This window comes from Xyrauchen texanus, chromosome 25 (genome assembly GCF_025860055.1).
Source record: "Xyrauchen texanus isolate HMW12.3.18 chromosome 25, RBS_HiC_50CHRs, whole genome shotgun sequence".
Classification (NCBI taxonomy): Eukaryota; Metazoa; Chordata; class Actinopteri; order Cypriniformes; family Catostomidae; genus Xyrauchen; species Xyrauchen texanus.
Window position 1 is genome coordinate 37,814,722 of NC_068300.1, and position 26,489 is coordinate 37,841,210.

Below are 26,489 nucleotides of genomic sequence, written 5' to 3' on the forward strand. Positions count from 1 at the left end.
ATCTAACAAACAGACAGTGATGCAGTCTTTCAGAATGACAAAACTAAATGGAGAGGATAGGGAAATAAATAGACAGATGTAGTTAAGTATACAGATAGAAGTAGAGAGACTACAAGAGAGAGGGATTTTTGACTTTAGGAGGGAGCAGATGTTGTGTGTTCTGCAAAGATTCGGGATGGTCAAGAAACCAGAGCAGAAAAAGGAAGACCAAAGAGAATAAGAGGCAAAATTATTTGAAGTCCAGAAAATAAGAGACAGCTCAAAACCACAGGCAGAGGACATCACTGCAAGAATAAACCAAGACAACGACAACAATTTGAGAATTTTCAAAACACTGGCAAGTTACTTTTCTTGCTTATTTAAATTTTTTTAAAGGAAACGGAATTGTCATTTAAAACTTTTAGCTTAAAATGAGTAGTATACCTATTTTATTGTGATAAAGAACCAACTTTTCGTTGGATGTTTTGTTGGTTGCTGTTAGATCATTTTTGTGGATGCTTTGTTGAATTCAGCTTCCCTGAGTAACTATGGACACGTTCCTCTAATGTTTGACAACCAGAAAGTGTTACGATACTTTCTGTCTTATTTAAACAGTATATCTACAGATTTATAAATCTACTTTATGTGAAAAATGTAGCTTGTAATCTCTGATTATGTTATATTTATTTAACATAAAAGTTTGATTTTTTTTTTGTTGTATAATGCAAAGACATTCATGCATTTTTAAGTATTAATACTTTTTGGGGCTACTGTATATACTCTGCGCTTTAAAAGTTTCCATGAAGTATTAAAAAATAATAGGATTATATAAAACAGTAGCAAATAAAGCATGACATACAAAGATTTTAAAATATATGTTTTTTTTGCTTGGAAATGTAATTGAGTAAGCTTCAGTTTCTGAGCTGAATTCAAATATATACTGAAGGATTAAGTACAAATTTCCCAACATATTATGAGTATATACTGTAGTAATGAAGAACTTTACACCCCTGGTTGTATGTCTATGTGTAGATGACCCATATGACATAACATATTCACAAACTCAAGATTTTTAGGACTTTAAATGAATCTACAGTTTAAGAGAGTGAGTTGCTGTGACTGGTCATCAAGTGCCTTCAATAGTTTATTTTAAAAGATGTGTGTGGTGTGACAAATGCATTTGTAAAAGTACAAATATTCCATGTAATCTCTCTGTTACTTTAAACATTAAAACTGCATCTATAATAATTATTAAAGATTAAAATTATGTTTAAAATACTTAAAGATTGAGTTTAATGTGCTGAACATGTCAACTACACCTGTTATTTGTGTCTGAATTTGCAAAAGCAATGTTTGTTTTGAACTGTCAGTCTGTGTTCAGTCTTCTCAGCATAGGTTGAGGTGGACACAGCTCTCTGCCTTCTGCCCAGTGTTTGTCTATCAAATGAAGATGTTTAGTACTATAATTTCACTCCTCAAATTCTTTATCCAGAACATCACATATGTTTTGTTGCAATCTCCATCATCCACTGGACTTTAAGAACATGTAGTTGTCATTTCTGCTGATGTCAAAACTGTGCTCACAGAATTCAGTAGATATACAGCACCTCACTAGTGATTATAAACAAGAGCATTGACATAGGCTTTTTTCCACACTGAACACAAGCTTTCATAGTAGTATTTAATTTGGAAAGAGCATCACCTATTTGTCAGAGGTGGTAAGATTCTACCCTTTTATTTGAGTATAAAAGCTGATCAAATAAATTTCCCTGCATGGTGGCGATTGTCCAAAATGTGGCACATTGGGTTCGGATTTAAGTGGGGAAAAACATATTTACCATTAAACAAGTGATCTGAAGTCATGTGATCCACAATTAGGCCAGAAACATACTTTACACAAGTACACATGCTCAAATGTGTGTACTTGGCCACCTCTTTGCCAGTGCAAAGCGCAGTTAAACATGCTTAATGCGTTCTTGTTTTACTGTAGTATTAACAAAGCTCAGTACTCAAGGGGGCGATAGTTACCTTAAACAGTCCATGCTATTAAACTGAATGTGTTGTTAATCAGGTAAGTTGCTATAAATATGTTGCCTTTAACTGAGCTGAGCAATATTCCCTTCAAACATTTCCTCCACCATGACAATAGTTGACTTGAAAAAGAAAACTCAATGCAGAAGTGGACAGTTCACATTAATGTCTGCTTTGGCACCCCTTGTGGTGGTGTTGAAAATGAAACACATATTTTTGTTATGAATTGACCCTCTGCTATTGTGGGGTGCTCCCGGTCAGCAGTGGTGAGTACCTACCTACCGGCAACAGGGTGTTGGGCACCCAAGGCTCATTGATGCGCAAGGGCAAAGAAAGCTATGCCGTCTGGTCTGAACCAACGGAAGGTCTACTGTGGCACAAATAACATACAATTATAATGATGTTTACAGGAGGAATGTGTCACAACACACAGTGCATCGCACCCTGCTGAGTATGGGGCTGCGTAGCCGCAGACCGGTCAGAGTACCCATGATGATCCCTGGCCACTGTTTGAAAGTGCCTACAATGGGCACGCAAGCGTAGAAACTGGACCTTGGAGTAGTGGAGGGAGGTCACCTGGTCCAATGGGTGCTGTTTTCTATTACATCACGTGGATAGCTATGTACGTGTGTGCCGTTTACCTGGGAAAGTGATGGCACTGTAGGAAGACAACAAACTAGTGGAGTGTGATGCTCTCGGAAATGTTCTGCTGGGAAACCTTGAGTTCGGCCATTCATGTGGATGTCAATCTGACACATGCCACCTACCTAAACATCATTGCAGACCAGGTACACCCCTTCATGGCAGTGGTATTCCCTGATGGCAGTGGCCTCTTTCAACAGGATAATGTGAACTGCCACACTGCACACATTGTTAGGAACATGATGAAGGTGTTGCCCTGGCCTCCACATTTCCCAGATCAATCCACAGTGGCTCCACCTCACAGGACTTGAAGGATCTGCTGTTTATGTCTTGATGCCAGATACCACAAGACACCTTCAGGGGTCTTGAAGAGTCCATGCTTTGGCGGTTCTGCGCTGTTTTGGCGGCATGCAGAGGAACAACAGCATATTAGGCAAACGCAAAAAGAGAAAAGTGGCATTTGATGGCGATTACAACTGATAACATTAGTGTAAGTGAACAGAACTGCTTATAACATCTCATAACACACGCCTGTGTTTGCATACTTCTGTACTTGTGTGTAAGTTTATTCAAAACAGACTCAGCACATCGAATAGATACAGAAGTAATTGGCAAGTCAACAAGTTGTTTCACCCCTTACTTCCTTGATGATATTTGAGTCTGCATATCAGAATTCCTGGCAGTTAAAAAAAAATCATGATTTGTCTAATTTCTTGACAGTGTACATTTCCACTTTGGTATAGTTTTATAAAAATTATTTGTAATTGTAGCCATTTCAAACTTATGTTCCTAACTGACACTGACAAGTTCAATGATGATCTAGTTCAAGCATTAGCTGGACCAGAACCTCTATTACTATCTATTAGTCAGAGAGGATGATTGCCAAATCTTAGATTTTCTCATGGAAATGGGCTATTTTTAAACTCTTTCTTGTTCTCTAGTTTGAGGGTTTGACATATCGCACAAATTAGATGAATGAAAATTTTTTGAACAGACAGGCTATCTGTGGTTATGACTATCAATTTCTGTTTTTACATCTGAAGTAAAAACAGAAATTGCATTGTACTATTTGCATTTACAGTATATTATCCAAGGAAATGTGCTGAAATGTGCCATTTGTATCTTTGTTTAATGCAGCTACTTACATTATACAGTAGGCCTACAAATGAACAAAGATCTAAAAATGCATATTTTGATGTTGGGTAATGGGCTGTTTTATTTCCAAACCTGGCAACCCTGTACAGAGTAGTGTATAAGATCATGTCATGTGTGTCTGCAGAACTGTTACGTAAACAAGCTCTGCACTGTTCAGAATGTATGTGTGCATATTTGTGTATGAACGTATTTTTGTCCATTCGCATGTCTGTACAGATCTGAGTGCAGTGGGTTCATTAGGACATATTATATCATCTTTATAGAATACTTGGCAGGATAAAGTGTGATCTGTTGTTGCTGTGAATTATTTTGCAGTTGTTTTCCCATTTAAGACATGTGCTGAAAAGCTGTGCTGTCTTGTTTTATATGCAGGGCCGCTCCTACATTTATGAACAGCGGGACAACATTTTCCAAATTGGGCCCCCCATCCCAATTGTCTTTTTATAGTGGGAGGTTGTTTCTAGAGTAGCAACAGTAATGTTTACAACAGCAAAGTCACTATATAAACTCAATATCTCACTGGAAACAAATCTAAAATTCAATAAAATAATTCTATCCAATGGTTGTGAAGAAAGCAGGGAAGGTTGTCATCAAGGGGTTGTGTTTGATGTTAATCAAATTGCGCACACATGGGACAAGTGCAGGTAGACCTGTCACCATCTTTGCTGCAAATATGCATTTGCATGCATTCCGTAATTTGTTGCATTTGTGATTGTTCAATTCTACAATACCTACTGAAAATATATTATTCATGTGCAGTTTATTTTTTGGCATTTTGTCCAATACTGACAATTTCTGCCACAGTTTCGCTGTCAGTTTCTTGCATTCATATTGTCAATTTCCTGAACACCAAAAGCCATGCATTTAGAACAGTTGGCACATCGTAATGTTGAACAAGGTTTTAAATCAGTTTGCTGCATTTGCGAATGTGACAGAAAGCATAACTTTAGCCTAACTAGTCATTAAAAATCATGTAAAACTCATTGAATCTTGTGTTATGAAACAGGCTATAATTTCTTATCCCGTGTACTGTATTTCCACATACATTCATCTCCGCAAATTCCGTGGGATGGTGCTCACGGAAATTGTGCTTACGGTTTGAAGTGTTTCCTGCCTGAGCCGATCTTTTTTGCAGCAAACTTTGCAGATTGGGCAGCCATCAACATTGATGGTGCTTCGTGGGTCTTTTACCAGTAATCCCAGACAGTGGAAATAAAGGTTCAGGCTCACCTTGTCTGTATATGTTGCGTTCGTGCTGGACTTCTGATGTGCAGTGCTCATGACACCTGCATGTCACCTTTAAAATTGAGTGACAGTCTAATGCAACATGAGGAGGGTGCAATTTAAAGATTTATTTTATCTAGCCATGACGATGTGTGAATGTTGCAGATTCTGTCTTAATTAAACTGATTAGGAGTTTATAAAAGTTCTGAAAAAAATCTGTCTTTCTCTTCCTGCAATACGGTCAATGAGAAGATTTCTTCCATATAAACAGGCCCCCCGATGGCGGGCCTGTTTATATGGTAAGATGTATATATATATATATCATAAGCAAGTAACGTTTCGAAGAGAAACACAAGAGTATGATCTAGGTGCGGCTTAAGAAGTTTAATTAAGAAGCAAAGTGTAGTATAAATTAACATAGAAGACTCAGGAACATGGCAGAACAAAGAACTAGGGAATAAAACAAACAAAACATCCACAATGAGGACAGAGAGAGGAGGATCCTCAGAAGCAAAAGTTTCCTGGGTTAACCTCACATACTCCCTCCATGTGTGGTCTCCCATCTCAGCCAATTCCCTCCATCGGCAAGCTGTTAAACCAATCCGGTATATTGCCTTGAGATGGAAGTCAGCTAAATCTGTGAGGCAGGCAATGGTGCAGAAACAGTAGGAAAACTCCATAATGGGTAAATCCTCCCGGCTCAACTGAATGAGCATCACCGCTAGATCCATTTGTGAAGTCTGTTGTTCTGTAATTCTTCGAAGGGAAACACAAGAGCAGGATCTAGGTGCAGCTTACGAAGTTTAATAAAGAAACAAAGTGTGGTATAAATTAATATAGAACATTTACGAACATGGTAGATCAAAGAACTAGGGATATAACAAACAAAACAGCCACGATGGGAACTAGGTAAATTAATGGGAGTTAATGAACGAGTTAATGAAACACAGGTGAGGAACAATGGGGAACAGTTGGAGGGAATCAGAGCAGGGAATTATGGGAAGTGTAGTCTAGGGGAACAAATGACAGGGGAGAAACACAAGGCAAACAGCAGTGAATCATGTCAAAGCAAACTAACTTTGCCTATGTGTTTTTTTCTTCAAGCCTGGTTCTTCCTTTTATCTCTGGGTCTCTTGTCCTGGGCTAAGCATGTAAACTTGTCTTTTTCTCAAAAGAAACAATCAAGATTCCTCTGTTGATCTGGAATCTTTTTCAGTAGAAGTTATAGTAGATCTTAATTATTTATTAATTTTAAAAACACAAAATAATCTGAAATGATCCAATCAAAACAAAAGAGAAAAACAATAAAATTGTATTTGCATATACTGTATAGCCTATAGTTCCCTACATTTATATTTACATACAATTTCAAAAGAGTTTTATGACAAATATGTTTTAGAGTTTTGTGTGTGTCAGCAAAAATATCAATATATTGGTAAAAGGTCCAGTTATCAGGTTCAAAAAAGAGCATTTGTTTTAAAGGTATGAGCGTTATTATGAGGTCATTAATCGTCCTCTACATGTTGAAGATTTTATTATTTGAGAATGGAAACATTTGTTATTACACATATCCTTGTGTAAGTACACTGACATGAGATCCAGAGGGGTTGTTTAATGGGACAGTTCACCCAAAAATGCAAATTTTCACAATCGTCATTCTTTATTCACCCTCATTTTGTTCCAAGCATCATCTAAAATGTTTTAGTTTCATCAGTCGGAAACAAAAGGATTTTGCTGAATGTCCTGACTGCTCTTCTCCATGCATTTAAAGTGAAAATAAAAACTGTTTTATTCTAATTGGACAGGCCATACTACTCGCTAAATCTGAGTAAATGTACTCATTGATTAAATTCATCATGGCTGACTGTGAATAGTGAATTTCTGCAATGTCATCAGTGACTAAAAACTATTGTGTTTGAATGATGCATCCACACCACTAGATGTCAGCTGATGACAGGGAGACCAAAGCAGACCAGTGGAGGCAACATGAGACCACTGGTAATCTGGCGGATGCCTGGGAGACCACGGCGAACCTGGTGAGGCAACAGGAGACCACTGGGGATCCAGCGGACAGCCGTGAGACCAGGGTGGACAAGGCGAGGCAACAGCAGGCCCCTAGGGATCTGGGGATGGTCGGGAGACCAGTGCTGACCAGGCAAGTCAAAGGTGAGCACTGGGGATCTGGCAGATGGCTGGGAGACCAGGGAGGATCAGGCGAAGCAACAGGGGACTCTGTCAGGGTCAAGCTAATAAGGGACTCTAAGGGATTCAGATGTCAACGTACTAGGGGACTCAAAGGTCAAGGCACTAGGGGACTCAGTGGTCTAGGCACTAGGAGACTCAGAGTTCAAAATACCATACCAGGAACTTCTTGGACCACTGAGGCTGAGACCCTGGGACCAAAGAAGTAGGGGGTCTAGGTGACTCAGAGGTCAAGGCGCACAAAACCAGGATTTTTTTGTACCATCGATGCTTGGAACTCTGGACCTGTGGGACCAACAAAGCTGGGACCACCTGAATCACCGAAGCTGGGACCAGCGAAGCTGAGATGAAGAACCCAAGTACAACCTGACACCTTTTACACACCATATTGTACATTAATGAATGTATATTGGACTGCAAATTAATGTTTTCATGGAAGAAAGAAAATCCTATGGGTTTGGGACAACATCAGGGTAAATGTTCACAACAAAATCAGAATAAATTATCACAAATTTAATTTTCTTTCATTTTTGCTCTTCTATTTTTGTGTTTAGGTCTCAGAATGTGGGTGATTGTGGGCATGGTCTGTCTCTCTCAGTCCATTATGGGTCAGCTACTAGAGGCAAAGTCCAAAGGAGCTTCACCCCAATTTATCTGCAGCATTCCAGGGTTTCCAGGAGCACCGGGAAAGACTGGCCCCCCCGGACCTCGAGGAGAAGACGGACATGTCGGAATTCCAGGAAGAGATGGGAGGGATGGTCGTAAGGGGGTTAAAGGAGAAAAAGGAGATCCAGGTAAATGAGCCACCTGACTAGATGTATTTTGTTCAGACAAAGCTAGCAGTCCAGAATGTATTGCAAGTTGGCAATGACACAGTATTTGCAATATCCATCCAGGAACAAACTTGTTTATACAAGATAATGGTCTTCTGAGGAAGAATTTGACACATTTTGTGAGATAAGAGCCATCCTTTCTTTGAAAGATATTCTGAATTTTGTTATAAGCCCTTAGTAGCATCCACTAGCATGACCCTATGTTATACCCAGTTATTCCTGAAAATTAAGAATACTTACATGTAACAAGTTCCTGCTTAACATAAATGAGGATGCGGCGTGCCAGGTAAATTCTCTGTATTAATTCAGTCTCTTTATACACTTTTCAGCATTCACAATAAACTACACACACAGAATGGTGCATGTCACTCCTTCCCCCTTTGTGTATCTCAGGCCCCTTTTTATCTCTCTGTCACCTCTCACTGCAACACAGAACATCTGTGTAACAAGTTCCTGCTAAACTTAAATGAGGAAGCAGCGAGCCAGGTAAATTATATGTATTTATTCAGTCTCTTTATACGCTTTTCAGTGTTCACAATACACTACACACACACCCAGAATGGCACGGGTTTCTCCTTCCCCTCTGTGGCTCTCAGCTCCCTTTTATCGCTCTGTAGCCTCTCACTGCAACACAGAACAATTTGTAAAATTCACACAGGTGTAACACCTTTCCGCTCTCATCTCCAGGTCTCGCTCTCCATTCACAAATCGGTGCTCGACCACGGCCACACCTCCACATACCCCCATCACCCGACTCAGGCTGGGGATCCATCCTGCCCGCTACTCACATTGGTATCCTTTATGAGATGGAGCCACTAGAGCGGGGCGTAGTACGAACAAATGGTGAAAGCCCATCTCAGGAGGCAACACCTAAGGGTGAGGACTGCCCACTTGATGGCCTTTCATTCATACATTCCTTTTGAATGATGTTGGGAATGTCAGCCAATTGGTACCCAAGGTTAGTGGATGGGTGAGGCAGGGACAAACCACAGCCTCAATACTATACTATGTGACAGCCACTAAAGTATATTCATGCACATTCCATGCACACACCGCACCCTCACCCTACGTGTTGCATCCAAAGCCCCGTCATTGACCAAGAATTGGTGGATAGAGGTTTGATCACATCCTGAATCCACCAAGGCTTGTATGTACCCCCTTGAAAACTCACCTGTGGCACATCAGGGACCCAAACCAACGACCCTACCTTCATTGCCTAACATTGGTCCTGAAAATGTGCCCACAGACTGGCCCAGACTTTCCCACCACACCTCTGGCAGCGGAGTCACCAACTTGTGGGGAAGGTGAGAGAGAGAAAGCCTGGAGATTAGGGAAACTAAGAGAAAGGGACGCAGATTTTGGCAGAATGCCGCCCTGTTTCTGGGATGCATGTATTGGAAAAGAGGATGGGGAAGTGCGAGAGGAATGATGAGAAAAAGTGAGAGCAGGAGGTTCACCAGCCCCCGGATACGCCGCCAAATGGTCCTCAAATGGTCCTTGCATACGTCAGTGATGCCAGGCGGTGGCACAGGACCCACTCGGCCATTCCTTTCAGTAAGCGGCCGACAAACTGCTCCAGTACCATGAGGTTGATGACAGCTTTGGCGTCGCGATCCTCTGCCAGCAGCTACCTCTGACAGGCATAGCGAAGCTGTTGGGCAAACGCAAATGGGTGACCACATTTGTGGTACATCAGTGTACTGAAGCGCTGCCGGTTTTGTTCTGGGTCATGGCCGACTCGCTGCAAGATGGCCCATTTTATGTCCACGTACTCCATGTTAGTGACCGGAAGTTGTTGTGCCACGAGCTGGGCTTCCCCAGATAGCAAAGGCACCACTGGGTGTTCGACCACCCCCACACTTCAGCTATCCACTCAAAGATCTCAATGAAGGCCTTTGGATCATCTTGTGGCCCCAACTTCATGAGTGTGATGTGACCGGGGTCATGACTGGAGTACTCCCCTGGGCCATCAATCTCAGTTACCTGTTGGTCTTCTGCTTGGGCTTGGAGCAGGACCTGTAAATCTGCTCTTGTCCAGAAGGGCCTGATGTTGGGTCTGGTGGATGCTGGCAAGTGTCTTTTCTTTGTGATAATTTTTTTTATTGATTCATATATATACAAATCAATATTTAAACCCCACAATACTTTTTATGGGGTGCCCCAAACCATTCATATTCCACATGGAGAAAGACAATCCACTCATAAAACACTTGACATTTTGACATATTAGAAGAAATAGATAAAGTGATGAAATAAAATAAAATGATAAAGACCACATTCCAACATTGGTGCAACAATCAAACCCCAAACATCCCCCAGTACAAAAAACAAACAAACAGAAAATAGAAAAATGTGCACGTTAACCCTGTGCACGATAGCGGCAACTGGTAACTCAAATAGTCCGTGTACGCCTACAAGAACCCCTGCGGCAACTCTGCCATCGGATTACTCAAATCCGGTGCTTCTATACAAATTTTGTGAGACAGAATTACACAACAGAAAATAATCTATAAAACAAACTCCAGGCAATAGACGGAATAAACACAATGAACTGTCCCAAAGGTGTGTTCCTCCACAAAACAAGCTCCAACCGCTAGCAGAACCATTAAAAAAAAAAAGCCATTCAGTTTCCTCACGCAGTCAACGAATCTTCAGTGAGCCAGCCATTCGGCTGTAATGTGAGTGCAACAAATGTCCTAATCTCTCCAATGTTTTGCAAGAAATATTCCAAAAAACAAACTCCAGTCAATAGGAGGTATGAGCTCAAAGAATGTGCAGATTTATCCACAAACTGTCCTGAAGGAGTGTTATTCCACAAATCAAACTCCAGCCGCTAGACAGAACCAGCACAAAAAGAAACAAAAAAGGTGCTCAGTTTCCTCGGACGTTCAAGTGAATGTTCAGTGAGTCAGGCTATCTTGTATCTTGTCTATATTGTGAGTATCACTCGAGATTATCACACAATGACTTACTCATTCCATTGACTTTATGAAGGACATAGCTTACTGTGGGCATGTAAATATTTTGCAGCCATCCTTAGTATATATTCTCAATTTGAGTTAGGAACATCAGTGCAAATGCGACCTTCAATTGATGTAAGAGTTTCTTGCATTCCTTGAATCAAGAAAATGCTGTGGTTCTTCCAAGATAGCCTGTCCTTTAATCCTCGCCTCACGTAAACCGAGATCTTTATCGGATGATCTCATAAATTTGGCCAGAAATGATCTGAACTGTCTCAGAGCTGGAACTGTGTGAGCTTGCTTGATTTCCAGTTTATGGCCTGTTATGTCGAGCAGACACAGGAAGAGCCCATCTAGGAATTTCACCACATTTGGGCTTTATTCATCCTCAAGAATTCCAACAATTCAGACGTTGTTTTGCCGGTTACGATTCTCAAGGCCTTCCAACTTTTCCCAGACGCACTCTAACTCTGCCTTGGTCACTAGTGGGTTAGCAGCTAATTCCCTCTCCAATGACTCCAGATAATCAATCCGTTTCTTGACATCCGCCACTCTTGAAACCATCTCTGTGAATTTCATCTCCATGGCAGTGATTGATCAACGTATTACAGCAAGATCCTACAAGTCAGCAACGACCTTCGTCAGCATTGCCGACAAGTTCATCAATTAATGCTGCATTTCCTTTACTTCACCATTGTAGTATTATACATGCAGAAGAATTGAAATGATATGACTTGAATCTTGAGTTTTCAACCATTGCAGTCCTGGAATTCTTCACCGTCATATATCAAACGACCCAGGCATCCTCATTGGTCAGGAAGGCACTCCGCAACCTGATCCCTGATCTTCTGATCTTCCACTCAGAGTTAAAGCAGACTTCTCTTTTGTAAGGTTATAAGGACCATCAGATTTGCACAACTCTTAAGACATTTCATTTTAATCTAGCCTTGCTAGATAATGCTGAAATCGCTTTGTACCTGACAAATTAATGATTATAGACTGATGGACCTCTTTAAAATGTGTGCAGCAATGTGCAATCACCTATAATTGATAAATATAATCCTTAGTTTTGTATGATTCATCTCATTCTACTAAGAATGGTAACTATAATGTTTAACTTGATAAAATACAATGATGTGTAAAACCAATATGATTTTGTAACTAGGGATTTTCATGTTTTATTACCTACATGTATAACAGCCACGAAAACATTTCATATTTGGTATGCAAGCATTTGTTTGGTTACACAGAGAAAGCTGATGACAACGAATATCATGTCTCTTGTACCATTTGCAAGATATAAAGTTCATGATTAAATATGCACTATTTTTGAGCGGGAAAATAGTGATAATCTCTAACAAAGACTTATAAATCAGCTATCAGAAAGGACAGCCCAGTCGACCATGTGACTCTGAAAAGTCACTTCTGATTGGCGCAGGACACCTTTGGGGATGCGGCCAATTTCAGTTCAAATATTTCCAAACAGGAAGAACACAACCTCTTTTGTCTCTTTGCTCTGTCACTTATCTTGTGCTTCATCTTCAGCTGAGCTGATACAACTAGACGCTGTATTATGATTTCAATGGTGGAGAATCTATTAAGACAAATAATCTAGTTATTTGTCATTTATTTAATTTATAATGGTTGTCGAACACGACTAATTCCATTGTAAATTTCCTTACATAATAAGGTTCAATAAGGACAGTTTAATTTAGTTCATAGCTTACATATTTTGAAACTCTAAATTCCCTTCTAAATTTAGCATACCAAATATCCTTACATATAATGGTGGTACGTAGAATGCGTGCAAATTACCCTACATATAACGGTGGTAGAATGCATGCAAAATACCCTACATAACTGATCCCATCCACATCTCCAAATTGTATATGTAATACCCTACACCATCCAAATTGAATCCCGGGCTTTCAGCCTGCTGCTCTGGGGCTTTCAGCTTGAGCACGTAAGGGTCTTTTAATGTCTCCAGAGCTTGAGGATTTTGAATTCTTTGACATATTGTCTTCCTAGAACAGTTATGAAGCAGGGTGTATCTAATCTCACTGGTTTATGACACAAAAGGTTTTAAAACTAGCAAATTGCGCAGAGTTCACCGTTCACACGTCCAAACCTCACATGGCACCATGTGACTCCACCGGCAAGGGTCTTGATGACTTCAGCTAAAGGTGAGGACTCCATGATTCCTTTTCTTCCTCAAATATGATATGGATCTTCATTTCAATAGGTTTTGTTAGGTGAGATTTTTTACACCTTTCTGTTCTGCCGAACTTTGAAAAATTGTGAATTACGGTATTATACGACGGCCAGTTGTTGGATATTGTGTTTATATCAACCCATTTTTCCGGACTTTTGTCGCTACTCTATTTATAGCCTTTCAGTCCAATCCGTAGGTGTTCATTGCCGATGTGATTATGGCTCACAACACTATTGCTACAGGTTTTCTGCCAACCTGTAGACTGTGTCCGAATGCGCTTCTCCCCGACGATGGACACAATGTTTGCACGTCCTATTTGGGAAATTAGCATATGATTGAGACTGAAACGTGTCTGCACTGTAGCCTTTTGCCTATGTCAGAGAGACCGCTTGTCTTTCCGAATTGGATCCTAAATCGGAGTAATTACAACTGACCAAAGGGGTATTTGCGGTCACAGGACACCAGCTCAATCCAGGAACCATATCAATCTGCTGGAGCTACATGTGGTGTACCTGGCCCTGCAGTATTTTTTGCCAGTTCTGGCAGGCCTTCATGTACTTGTTCGTTCAGACAACACCTCGACAGTGTTCCACCTGAACCATCAGGGGGGTACGAAGTCCTGCAGTTCCCTGAAAATCACTCATGAGATTCTCACATGGTACCTGCCATGATTGGCCTCACTGAGAGTGGTTCATATTCCAGGGTAAAATAATCAGATAGCAGATGCTCTCTCCCAAAACCAACTACATTCAGGGAATGGATATTTCATCCTGATGTAGTACAGGAAATCTGGCACCAGTTTGTAAGGTCAGATGTGGATCTTTTTGCATCAGAGAGGACCACTCACTGTCGTTTATGGTTCGCGGGGCTGTCTCATGAATGGCCGAAATGCCTACTATATGCTGTTCCCCCTGTTTCACTATTGTGTGAAACGTTGCACAGGCTCTCCATATCACAACACAGGTTCTTCTAAAGGCAACACGGTGGCCAGCCAGGCCTTTGGCTTCTGAAGATCTTGGCATGCACCCCATGGCAGCTTCCTCTTAGGAGGGACCTTCTCTCTCAGATGGGAGGCTGAGTTTGTCACCAATATCCAGCTCACCTGCAGCTTTGGGTGTTGCCTCTGAGTTCAACCCTCATTTAGAGAACTGCAATCTGGCATTTATTCACTCTGTTTCTATGCTTCACACGGGAACATTTTCTCTACATGATGCAAACAGTGTGGGGTTGATCCTTGGAAGTGTGATATTCCAAGGGTTTTGAGTTTTATCCAGCATCTTTTGGATAATGGCAAGGCAGCCTCCATACTGAAAGTGTATGTTGCAGCCATTTCTGCATACCATGCTCCAGTTGATGGTTCTACTCTTAGCTCTTGTCTGCAGTTTTTTGAAAGGTGCAAGACGTCTGAGGCCAGCTCGCAATCCTCATTTTCCTGTGTGGGATATGCCCCTTGTGCTTACATTTTTGTGCTTCTCCCCATTTGAGCATTTACAGAGTGCTGATCTTAAATGGGCATCCTTGAAGACCGCTTTTTTGCTGGCTATAGCTTCTGCTAATCATGTTAGTGAGTTAAGTGAACATAACGGTCCCTAATAATACATTATAATCCTAAACGCAGACTAGTCGAATAGTCATTCAAACATTGGTAAATTTAAACATCCCTAGCATGAATGCTGTTTTCCAAAGTCGGATTGAATACAATAATACCCACATACACTGAAGAGAAACATGAAAATGAATAGTAGAAGAAGATGTTAAGCTAATAGGCTAACCATATGTTTGTGAGGTAACTAGATAAAAGAAGAGACAAATGTTCAATTTAACCATTTATAATTTTGGTTAAACAATAATGTGACAAATAATTGTAACTATAAAACAAAACAAAACATAAACATGAGCTTGGCCATGCTTGGCTTGGCTAAAGAAAGTAACAAACACATTCACATACAATACTAGACCAAGCACAATGGAAAACATGAGGGCTTCAATACATGACATGGGGGAACATAAACCAATGATCAAACAGAACACTAATCAAAATAACAAGACAATTAAACTAAACCAATGACAAACTAGAACTGATAACAAACTAATGAAACAATAAACCAATGAAAACAAGAACCATGAACATGGAATCAAAACATGAACAAAAACACATCTAAACATGACAATAATTCAAGTAAATTTTTTGGCATATTGACATAAATAAGACAGTATATATCATACACAGATTGCATAGGATATGGAAAGGTTTTTCAGACAACAGAATCATTTTGCTATCCAAGGGGGGCGTTACTCATATTATGGGTATTGTGCGGTGAGTGTTCCTTGTCGTCTTGCGGTACGCAGAACGGGTTAGTTTCTCACTCAATAAAAATGGATCAGGATATTGAAGAACACTCTGTTGGATGGATATTTACCTACAATAATTTGAAACAAAGGCTATTTTTTTGAGAGATAACTTTGAGAAACTTCAACTTGTGCTTTGTCATATAAATAAGGGGCAGTTCACACCGAAAGCATTATTTTGTGTCTGTCCATGCTGTTTTTCATTTGTTGTAAACATGCTAGACTATCTTGGACTATTGCGCCAGGTATCGCTGTGTTTTCAGCATCATAAAGTTCTATTGCCAAGTTAAAAATAACTTCAGCAGTTAAAAATGCATCACAAGACACCAGTTTTCTGCAAAAATATATCTGCCCCATCTTGTTTTTTGTTTATTTTAGCACAGTACATGTGCGGTCTGAACGACCACCAGTAGCCTCATGTATAAAGGTTGTGTACACACAAAAATGTTGCATACACCACTGCACAAGCTCACGATAGGGTTTATAAAGTAAACTTGACATGAAAATTTACGCACCGCCATCCAAGCTGTACCCCTTGTGTACGCAATCTTTTACTGCTGTGTGTGAATTGGCAACTCAAACTGGACAAGTAATGAACTGAACAGACTGATTATGCACTTTGTTTCCATTAAATACACAGCATTTAGTATACAAAAGTATGTAGTTAAGCACTTGAATCAAAATGAATCGTTATCCAGCTAATATTTGTCACGGATCCACCGGACTCCCTCTCTCACTGCCTACACAACTCTCACTCTCCCTGGATTTCTGATCACACGCACCTGCACATAATTAGTGACTAATTAAGGACTGCATTTATAAGACTGTTGTGAGTTATCTACTCATCTGTACATCGCATTATTCCCCTGTCTGGATATTACTCACCTGTTGTTTTCATCACTGCTTCATTCACCTGTTTAATAAAACCACGTGGTTGAGTCCATATCCCTGCCTCTTGAGTTTCTCTGTGACAATATTAGGCTATAATAATTGTATGTAACTAATAAGGAAATATTGGTAGTGGACGCACAGCCAGTCAAATACAAAACAAAAGGTAAGCTTAAACATTTTATTTTTTAAAAACCTCTTAGTAATCCAATGTAACACTCCTCACAAGAAGGAGGACAGGAAACAGGTCTTCGCCACAAGGTAAGCTTTTTAATTCCCTTTGTTTCTCACAGTATTACTTATCACACACAATACAATACAATACAATACAATACAATACAATACAATACAATACAATACAATACAATACAATGTCAAACACTGAGTTTGCTTGTCGTCTCTCTCCCTGTCTGGAGGCTCTGTGTCTGCTTTTATGCCGCTCTCCTCGTGCTCACTGGAATTAGAGACAGGTGTTAGGCATAATTTAGCTCAGGTGTAATCGCCCTTACCGCTTTCCTCTCCCGGACGGGCGCTTGACCACGCCCCCGCTGCCACATCCAACAATGTCAGACAATAGTTTACCGCTGCACACATACCAGTATTAAATATTTCACCTCTATAAAACACCCTTAAAACAATAGAAAACATTGTCTGAGAAGCAAAATTGCATAGATTTTTGTTTGCAACAACAAAAATATTGTCGAGGGATAAGATATATTCGCTGAAAACAAGTTAATATATTCAAAAATAATGTTTCTCGGGTTATAAAATCTTGTTTAAAAGTTATTTTACTTTAATTTTACTCTAAAACAAGACAAAGATTAAGAAATTATCTTTAGCACCATCATCTAATTTATGGGCACATGAGGCAGTCTGTATTATCTTCTGTGTTCATAGTTTCTCATACAGTTAAACTCTAAAAATCTTACATTTTATGTAAAAGACAAAAACATTCAATATATGCAAAAAGTAAATATTTAAAGTATTGCCCCTTGTTCTTCATAACCTCTGCAATTCGCTCTGGCATGTTGGATATCAGCTTCTGGGCCAAATCCTGACTGATGCCGATCCATTCTTGCCATATTAGTGCTCAGAGTTGATCACAATTTGTGGGCTTCTGTTTGTCCACTTGACTTTTTGAGGATTGACCACAGGTTCTCAATGGGATTAAGATCCGGGAGTTTCCTGGCCACGGATCCAAAATTTAAATGTAATTATATCCGAGCCACTTCATTATCACTCTTGCCTTGTGACGTGGTGCTCCATCATGCTGGAAAATGCACAGATCATCACCAAATTGCTCCTGGATTATTGGGAGAAGTTGCTCTTGCAGGACATTATTAATTCTTGCATTCTTTATTCATGGCAGTGTTTTTGGGCAGAATTGTGAAAGTGCCCACTCCCTTGGATGAAAAGCAACCCCACACATTGATGGTCTCAGGATGCTTCACTGTTGGCATGACACAGGACTCATGGTAGCGTTCATCTTTTCTTCTCCAGACAATCGATTTTCCAGATGTCCCAAACAGTCGGAAGGGGGCTTCATCAGAGAAAATAACTTTGCACCAGTCTTCTGCTGTCCAATCCTTGTACTTCCTGCATAATTTTAGTCTGTCCTTGATGTTTTTCTTAGAGAGAAGTGGCTTCTTTGCTGCCCTTCTTGACACCAGGAAATTGTCCAAAAGTCTTCGCCTCACTGTGCGTGCAGATGCACTCACACCAACCTGCTGCCAATATCGAGCAAGCTCTGCACTGGTGGTGACACGATTCCGTAGCTGACTCCTCAGGAGGAGACGGTCCTGGTGCCTGCTGGACACTCTGGGACATCCTGAAGCCTTCTTCACTGCAGTTGAACCTCTCTCCTTGAAGTTCTTGATGAACTGGTAAATGTTTCTTTCAGTTGCAATATTCTTTGAAGCAATTTCCTTGCTTGTGAGGCCATTTTGATGCAAAGTGACGATGGCTGCATGTCTTTCTTTAGAGGTAACCATTGCTAACAAGAACACAATGATTGGAAGCACTTCTTCCCTCCTTTTATAGCAATCAGTCTGATCTTATAATCCAATCAGAATGATAGAGTGATTTCACCTGACTGGTTCTCGTTCACACTTTCCCAGGTGCTGCTGATATGATTAGTGAAATTATGTTAGCTGGTCATTTTGTGCCAGGGCCAAAAAACAGTGTAATTTTGTTTTTTGTGATAAAGTAAATTTTTTGGGGCCAATGAAGCTTATTGCAATTATTTAAAATGCATCTGATCACTCTGCACAATAACCTAAAAACAATGTGAATCAACACCACAACAACTGAAGCAGAAAACTTTGCGAAACACAAAATGTATGTCACTGCCAATACTTTTGGCCATGGCTGTATTGTGGTTTTGTCTATTTTGTCACAAATTGTGTTTGTCATTAAATCTGATGGTATGTTCTTTATTGTGCTTGTCAGTATTCCTAGATTCACAGATGCAGATTTTGAAGTTGTCAACAACGTAATCTCACACGGATTAATTTTGCTGTTAAGTGTTGCCATAGAAATGCATAATTCCGAGTTCCCAGGGCATGAACAGCTCCAAATAGAATTTCTGAGTTACGGTAATTACGACATGGCATGAATGCATCTTAATGTTGTTTAACCAAAATCAGATTAAGCAAAAATATAAAAAAATAAATGTGATTCTGCACACCCGTTCCCTTATCAGGCTGATTAAGCCTCCGAGAGGGATAAAGGCCGACTGCGGATGGTGGTGCAAGAGAGAGAGAGAGAGATCATTTATGGGCAGTTGACCATCGTGTGTGTTTGTGTCTTTTGTATAAGTTTTTCATTAAACTATTATTTATATTGTCAAGCTGGTTCTCACCTACTCCTTTCCCTTAATTTCCTTTCAAGTCAAGTCAATTTTATTTGTATAGCGCCTTTCACAACACACACTGTTTCAAAGTAGCTTTACAGCAGATCAGCATTAACAGACGATAAAACTGTAATATCTATAAAGTCGATTAATCATCATTGTGCAATTTAGATAAAATACGATTCTTAATCGTGTTTAAAAATAATTTTATAATAATTGTATTAATAACCCCAGTGAGCAAGCTGTAGGCAAGCCCACAGTAAATTTAATTCCAGCAAGGCATTACTGGATTGTTTTGTGTTTAAAACGACACATAATTCTGGTTAATACAGGCATATGCCTGCTGTTTATTTAGGTTTCTAGAGACAGGTATATTGACATTATTAAGTTATGTTAATGGGGTTAGCATGTACATTACCAGAATAGGACCAAATTCCAATAATAATCTGAATTTTTCATTTTAATGTAAACTTAGTCAATGACAGCTTATTGTGTAATGCAAGAAAAATGACACACACATGAGACCTACCAGATATGCATCATGCTAGTTTCAATTTTCTAATCCCATTCAAATCATTCCTTCACATTATGCACTGACATCCTGATAATGTTAGTTTGTATTATTGTTGGCAATCTTTCAGACTGTGCTAGTGCAGCTTCTTGCCAAATCCTTGTTTGAAAGTATTTTGATTTAAAAACAACATCAAAATGTCAACCAAATACTGAATTGTGCAATTTCTATGACACTAGCACTAACAAACTGACAGGGTTGGGAGGGTTACTTTTGAAATGTATTCCACTAACGTATTCTACATACTTTGGATTACTTCTTCAGCACTGGTAGATTTTTTTCACTTGTTTTGACTATAAAACTCAGTACAGTAAGACAAAATACACATGTTAAAAATACATTCTCTGAAAAACCTAAATATCTTATGCAGTGTTGTTTCTAAAACAAGATCAATCAAATTTATCTTGTTTTAAGTGTTTTTAGATATTTTTACAGGAAAATAATAAATAGTTTTATATGAAAAATACAAAAAAATCTTACTAGAAAAACAAAATTATGATCCAACGTGAATTTTCTTGATAAAAAAATATGATCGTGTCTGGTAACATGTGCATTTAAAATGGCTAGAAATAGCATTTTAGCTTAGCGTAAAGCTGAAAATGTGCACATTGTTTATTTCTATTACTTCTGCTCCAAACTTACTTCAAACGTTCTTCTCTGTCTGCTCGTATGAATGTAACACATCATAAGAAAGTGTTTCATCACTGTTCAAATGCACTTTGGATTGCATCATTATATGTATAAATGTTTTCCATCTGAAAGGATTAAATATTAAATAAAACAAATGACAATAAAATGCAAAGTAATCTCTTCAGTAATCAAAATACTTTATGAATGTAACCGTATTCTAATTACCAATTATTTAAACTGTAACTGTAGTGGAATACAGTTACTTATATTTTGTATTTTAAATACGTATTCCCGTAACATGAATTTTGTTACTCTCCAACACCGCAAACTGAACAAAACAATTATGAATATGTCATAATTCCTCATGTTGTTCCAAACCTGTGTGACTCCATTGGAATACAAAATTAGACATTTTGAAGAAATGCAATTGCAAAGAATTGGGACTAGAGCTTTCAAGCTTCAGAAAGGTTGCAAAAGCAAAATTATATGTTAAAGTAACAAGAAAGTCATTTTACAATATATACAGTAGGCTATATAAGTCCTCTTAAGTCATATGATTTAAGTATTTATCAAAATTTAAGTAGTTTATCAATGCTAATCTTTCCCTCTAGAGAACTGTTAACACCTGCGGCAGATCATTGAGTCAAGACTTATTATATACGTAGTGCAAAACTCAAATGAACCACTTTTATGATACATTTATGCATCTTTCTGTATACATTTTGCATCCTTTTTTTAAGCTTGAATTTCCAGTACTTATTTTTTGTAATTGCATGAAAAACTACAACCAGCACATTATTCAAAATGTTTCATTTTGTTAAAAAAGTAATTGATGACGTGATGGTGAGATAAATGTTTATTTTTAATTTTTTATAATAGGCATCAGAGGTAGAGTTGGGCCAACTGGAAAGCTTGGGGAGCGTGGAGACAGAGGTTTCCCTGGGAAACGTGGCCCCGAGGGTGATCCTGGAGATTCGGGGCCTTCTGGTCCTCTAGGTCCTCTCGGACAGAAGGGAGACAAGGGTCAACGTGGCCCTCCGGGAGCACTGGGCATCTGCAGGTGTGGAAGTTTAGTTCCCAAATCTGCCTTCTCTGTAGGCATCACCAGTAGCTACCCCACTGAGCAAGCACCAATCAAGTTCAACAAAGTCCTGTTTAATGAGGGCAGCCACTACAACCCCGAGACGGGTAAATTCATCTGTGCATATCCAGGAATCTACTACTTCTCATATGACATCACTCTGGCCAGCAAACACCTGGCAATTGGATTGGTCCAGAATGGACAATACCGTATCAAGACGTTTGATGCCAACACCGGCAACCATGATGTGGCATCTGGCTCAACAGTGATATTTTTGAACCCAGAGGATGAGGTGTGGTTAGAGATCTTCTACAGGGACCAGAATGGGCTGTTCGCTGAACCCGGCCGGGCTGACAGTCTCTTCTCTGGGTTTTTACTTTATGCAGATACAAATTATCTAGATGCACTGTCAGAAGACTACTAATAGTAGCAACAAAGACACTCCAATGCTAAATTAAAGTTTTCAAAAGATGTTAAAGTTTTATTACCTTATGGCCAATGACCGATTTCATGTCTTAAAGGGGTCATATCTTAAGGGAATCAAATTTACTATGAACTCAAAACTCTCTTCACTGTTAAAAAAGTGTATTTATCAAAACTAAGCTTCACAAATGGCTTATTCTGAAATCATTGAGAAATACAAGTTACACCCACTACAAATCACTAATTACAAGTAACTCCCCCTTCAAAAAAACATTGAAATACTGATTTGTCATAAAAGTTGGCTGCTACATTCATACACTATGTATGTTTTGTTATTGGGAATCCCACAGGAAGCCAACACCTAAACCTAAGCATAATCTTAACCCTACTCATGTATCTAACTGTAACCACAAAGATTAATAAATGAAAATTTTGTACAATTATAACCAATCGAAGCAACGTTCTAGTGATTAAAAGCATACAGACATATCGCTAGGTGGCAGTGGTGAAGAAAAAGCGCTGAAAATGATGAGAAGATTTACTACTGCACTGCAAAAAATATATATAAAATAAAAATAAAACTCTTACTGAGTATTTTCTCAACTATTTATCAGTAAAATATCAAAACATCTTAACAACAAAAATCATCCTTGTGAAGCAGAATTGGTAGTTCTTGTTTTCAGAGAAATCTGACAAAATTTTGTGGCGTTTCTTTTTAAGAAAAAAAAAAGAAAAAAACAATACCAGTGGGGTAAGACAAAAAAAGCTTGTTTCCCATTTGAATCAAGTTTTTTTTCTTACCCCACTGGCAAATATTTTTTTGTCATTGTAAGCTTAAACGTTTCTAAATTTGGTTCAATTTATCTGAAAACAATACAAAATATCTTGTTTAATTTTTCTTCTCTAAAATCTTGTTTTAACCTCAGGATTAACCCCCTACATTTTAAGAAATTACTGCAATAATTAATCAATAATATTGTAGATGTTTACTATTTTATGATAAACATTTAAAAAAAAAAATTAATGTCTAAAGTTTAAAAGCATTCCATTTCAGTGCTGGGTCCTCAAATTTCAAGCAAAAAGTCTTATTTTATTTCCTTCCATCACATTATACTGATTTGAAATGTAGGTGGTGCTCTAAAACATTTTAGCCCTCACCCATTGACAGCAAGTCTATTTTTTTAGTGCTGAATGCTTTCACACTGTTTTGTTGAATATCTTGGCATTTGAGTGGTCTAGAAGCCCAATCCGGTGTCACTGGAAGGCAGAAAATCCCAGCTTTACAATGATGTGTATCATTTAATCCTCTAAATAAATATATATATATATATATATATATATTTCATTTAAATAATTTATACAACGTAAACTCTAGGTGGGGCCAATTTGCGACACAAATGTTTTCAGGCCTTATTTTGTTACTTTATGTAACTAAATGCAAAAGTTAAGTTCTCTAAAAAGTTCAGATTCTAAGCTTTCAAAAGATACCACAAATGCCTAACTTACGCATCCCTGGAATTCAGGGTATTAAGTGTTAAAACAGCTTGCCATTTAACGCCTCCCCACAGGCCCGCTGGTGGGCCGTCAGGGTTTAAGAGGTTTTAAGAATGTTAAAATATTTTTAAGTAAACAAGACAAAGCAACACAAGATAATGATTTGTTTGCAGTTTGCGTGTTTAGCAGGCTAATTGGCTAGCAGTGCGCTAAGATAAAACAACTCCCACAGTTGGCATTTTGGAAAACAACCATGCATTTATGCTATGCTAGAAGGCTTGTGAGATAACTGGAGAAAATTTAAAAATATATATAGATTAGATTTAATAATGTAATATGTGTCATATTATTTCAAAGGTATTCTTTGTCATATTTACATAAGACAATATGAATCATACAGCGATTGCATATGACCTTAAAGGTTGTCTCAGGCAATGTCATGTAGTTGCGTTTCTTGGGTGGGACTTGGGTTCCTCCCTTTATACCTGTATGTCTAGGGGAGGGACATGCCAATTTTGTCTGCCAAATTCTCATTGGCCTTTTCTCAAGTTCAGAGGTAACCGAGGCCTTCAAGAAAGTCCCCTAGTGTTGCTTCACTCGACACAACATCGAAGTGAGTGACAGACGGGGAACATTATATTTCTGATATCATAAACCTGAAAAATTTAAATGACTAACCACTTTATAATAAACTTTATAATTTGGTAGAATCAGAATAGATAAGAGTTAACAATAGTCTGTCAAATCATGTGCTGTTCTTGGCTGTGTGTTGCCCCTTTGTCATACAACATGCTAAGTTTGTCTTGGCAAACTTTCCCTTTCTAGTTAGGAATTGAGTATATGTCAAATATGTTAAAACTACATCTAATATTAAAGAAATGAAAAGAGTGTATCTAAAGACCAATATATGTCTATATCATGTCTTGCCATGTATATGTTAGCTCATGTTAAACAATGTTTCCTTTAGACCTGTTCATGCACTGTTTCCAATCAAGCAAACCCAAAGACTGGAGCAGAATTTCTCTTGGTTCTGTTTCATTGTGTTGAATGAGTCATTCCATTCACTGTGTGCCTCTTGTTTTCAGTTTAATTCTGCATTTGAGAATTTATGTCATGTCAGAACAGCTCAACCATCTGGACACAAATCCTGCAGCTGGAAGGGAATTTGATATCTGTGTGAAATATAAACTATTTTTTGTTTGGATGTACTGAATGGTTTCAAGGAAAGAAAACAATTGCTATTTGTTTCAAGGCTAATTTCAAAGTTTTAATTCAAGTAAACATGGTGGCAGGACCAAAATGACCCATCATTTTGTACTTTGCGTGTGTGTGTGTGTGTGTGTGTGTGTGTGTGTGTGTGTGTGTGTGTGTGTGTGTGTGTGTGTGTGTGTTTGAGTTGGTTTTTGTGGTTTTCAAGGAAAAAATTTTAGGTTACACCCCAGTAATTACAAGGGTATTATACAATAAATGTGGTTTATGAGGACACTTCTAGTATCCTCGTAATTCAAACGGCTTAAAAAACATACTAAACAATGTTTTGTTTTTGTTTTGTTTTTTATTGCCAATAGGTTTCTATGAGGGTTAGGCTTAGCGCAGGGCTGGACTGGACTGGCCATCGGAAGAACCGAGCAGGCTGGTGGGTCGGCCACAGAATGGGTCGAATTGGCCACGATAAGCTAAAATTAGCCGCCGTGTTTTGCAGAACGGACTACAAAACGGCGCAGGGATATGCAGATTCTCATTGCCTTGGTTGATTTATTTATTTGTATATGAAGAACAGATTCTTTATGAAAAGATGTAACTGTTCTTGAAGTTACCGTAATTTCCGGACTATAAGCCGCAACTTTTTTCCCACGCTTTGAACCTCGCGGCTTAAACAACGATGCGGCTAATATATGGATTTTTCCGCTTTCAAATTTTATTTAAAAAAAAAAAACATTCTGTGACGTGCTCAGTTTTTTGGCCGCGTGAAGCTTTCATTAGACCAATGAAATTGCCGAACGGGTTAAGGTCAAACAACTTTTTTGTTTACTGTTTAGATTAAATCGAGCGCGCTCAAACTTCCCATCATTCTGATTATGGTAGTCATTTTGTCACCCTCAAGACATGGAGAAATGCACATGATAAAGCTTTCAAGTTGAAGGCGATTGATTTGGCTGTTGGAAAAGGAAATAGAGCTGCTGCACGGGAGACGTTGGAAACAGCAGCATGATGAATTGACTCAGTGCAAAAAGACAACTAAAGCTGAGGCTATTCAACTCCGACACCGAAGGAGATGACTTCATTGGTTTCAAGTGCACAAGAGGAGGAAGATATGAACTTTGAAAATATGAACTTTGAAGATATGAAAGAATGACTTTCTTGCTAGGCTACTGTTTACTGCTAATTTTTTATTTTTTGTTACAAGCCGTGTGTGGCAGCGGAGGCGTGGTCAAGCGCCCGTCCGGGAGAGAAAAGCGGTAAGGGCGCTTACACCTGAGCTAATGTCTAACACCTGTGTCTAATTTCAGTAAGCATGGGGAGAGCGGCATAAAAAGTCAGCAGAGAGAGTGTGAGTGAGTGAGTGAGTGAGTGACAGACAGACACACGTCAGTCTAGTGTTGGCTCATAGAAGACCAAGAATTGAGAAACTTTATAAAATTGATTGGAAACATTGCTGTGGCCATTAAAAGCCTTACCTGGAACGTCAAGTGCCCTGCTTCACATGTCCTTCTTGGGAAAACTGTCACACTAGCACCAGTGTGACAGTTTTCAGCACTTGATGTAAGCGCCCTTACCGCTTTTCTCTCCCGGACGGGCGCTTGACCTCGCCCCCGCTGCCACACCGTGTTTCGTTAAAGCTTATTTATTTTTGTTACAAGCCGTGTTTCATTAAAGCCTGTGTAAAGTTAATTTGTTTCAATGTACCGGTAGGCACCTGCGGCTTATAGACAGGTGCGGCTTATTTATGTTCAAAATAATATT

General features: G+C 39.0%; 1 protein-coding gene across 3 annotated transcripts; it reads left to right on the top strand.

The window, feature by feature from the left end:
* Window positions 1-25,436, top strand: LOC127618904 (complement C1q tumor necrosis factor-related protein 7). 3 transcript variants are annotated; one of them, XM_052091603.1, is made up of 4 exons: window positions 1-337; window positions 7,788-8,027; window positions 8,754-8,942; window positions 21,407-25,436. In XM_052091603.1, the coding sequence occupies exons 2-4, from the start codon at window positions 7,796-7,798 to the stop codon at window positions 22,030-22,032; spliced, it is 1,047 nt and encodes a 348-aa protein (XP_051947563.1). In that variant the 5' UTR covers window positions 1-337; window positions 7,788-7,795; the 3' UTR covers window positions 22,033-25,436. The 3 variants fall into 3 exon arrangements, with proteins under 3 accessions (XP_051947563.1, XP_051947564.1, XP_051947565.1); XM_052091604.1 differs by lacking the exon at window positions 8,754-8,942 and having other exon boundaries at window positions 21,407-25,433; XM_052091605.1 differs by lacking the exons at window positions 1-337; window positions 8,754-8,942 and having other exon boundaries at window positions 7,793-8,027; window positions 21,407-25,434.
* Window positions 25,437-26,489: the final 1,053 nt, after the last annotated feature.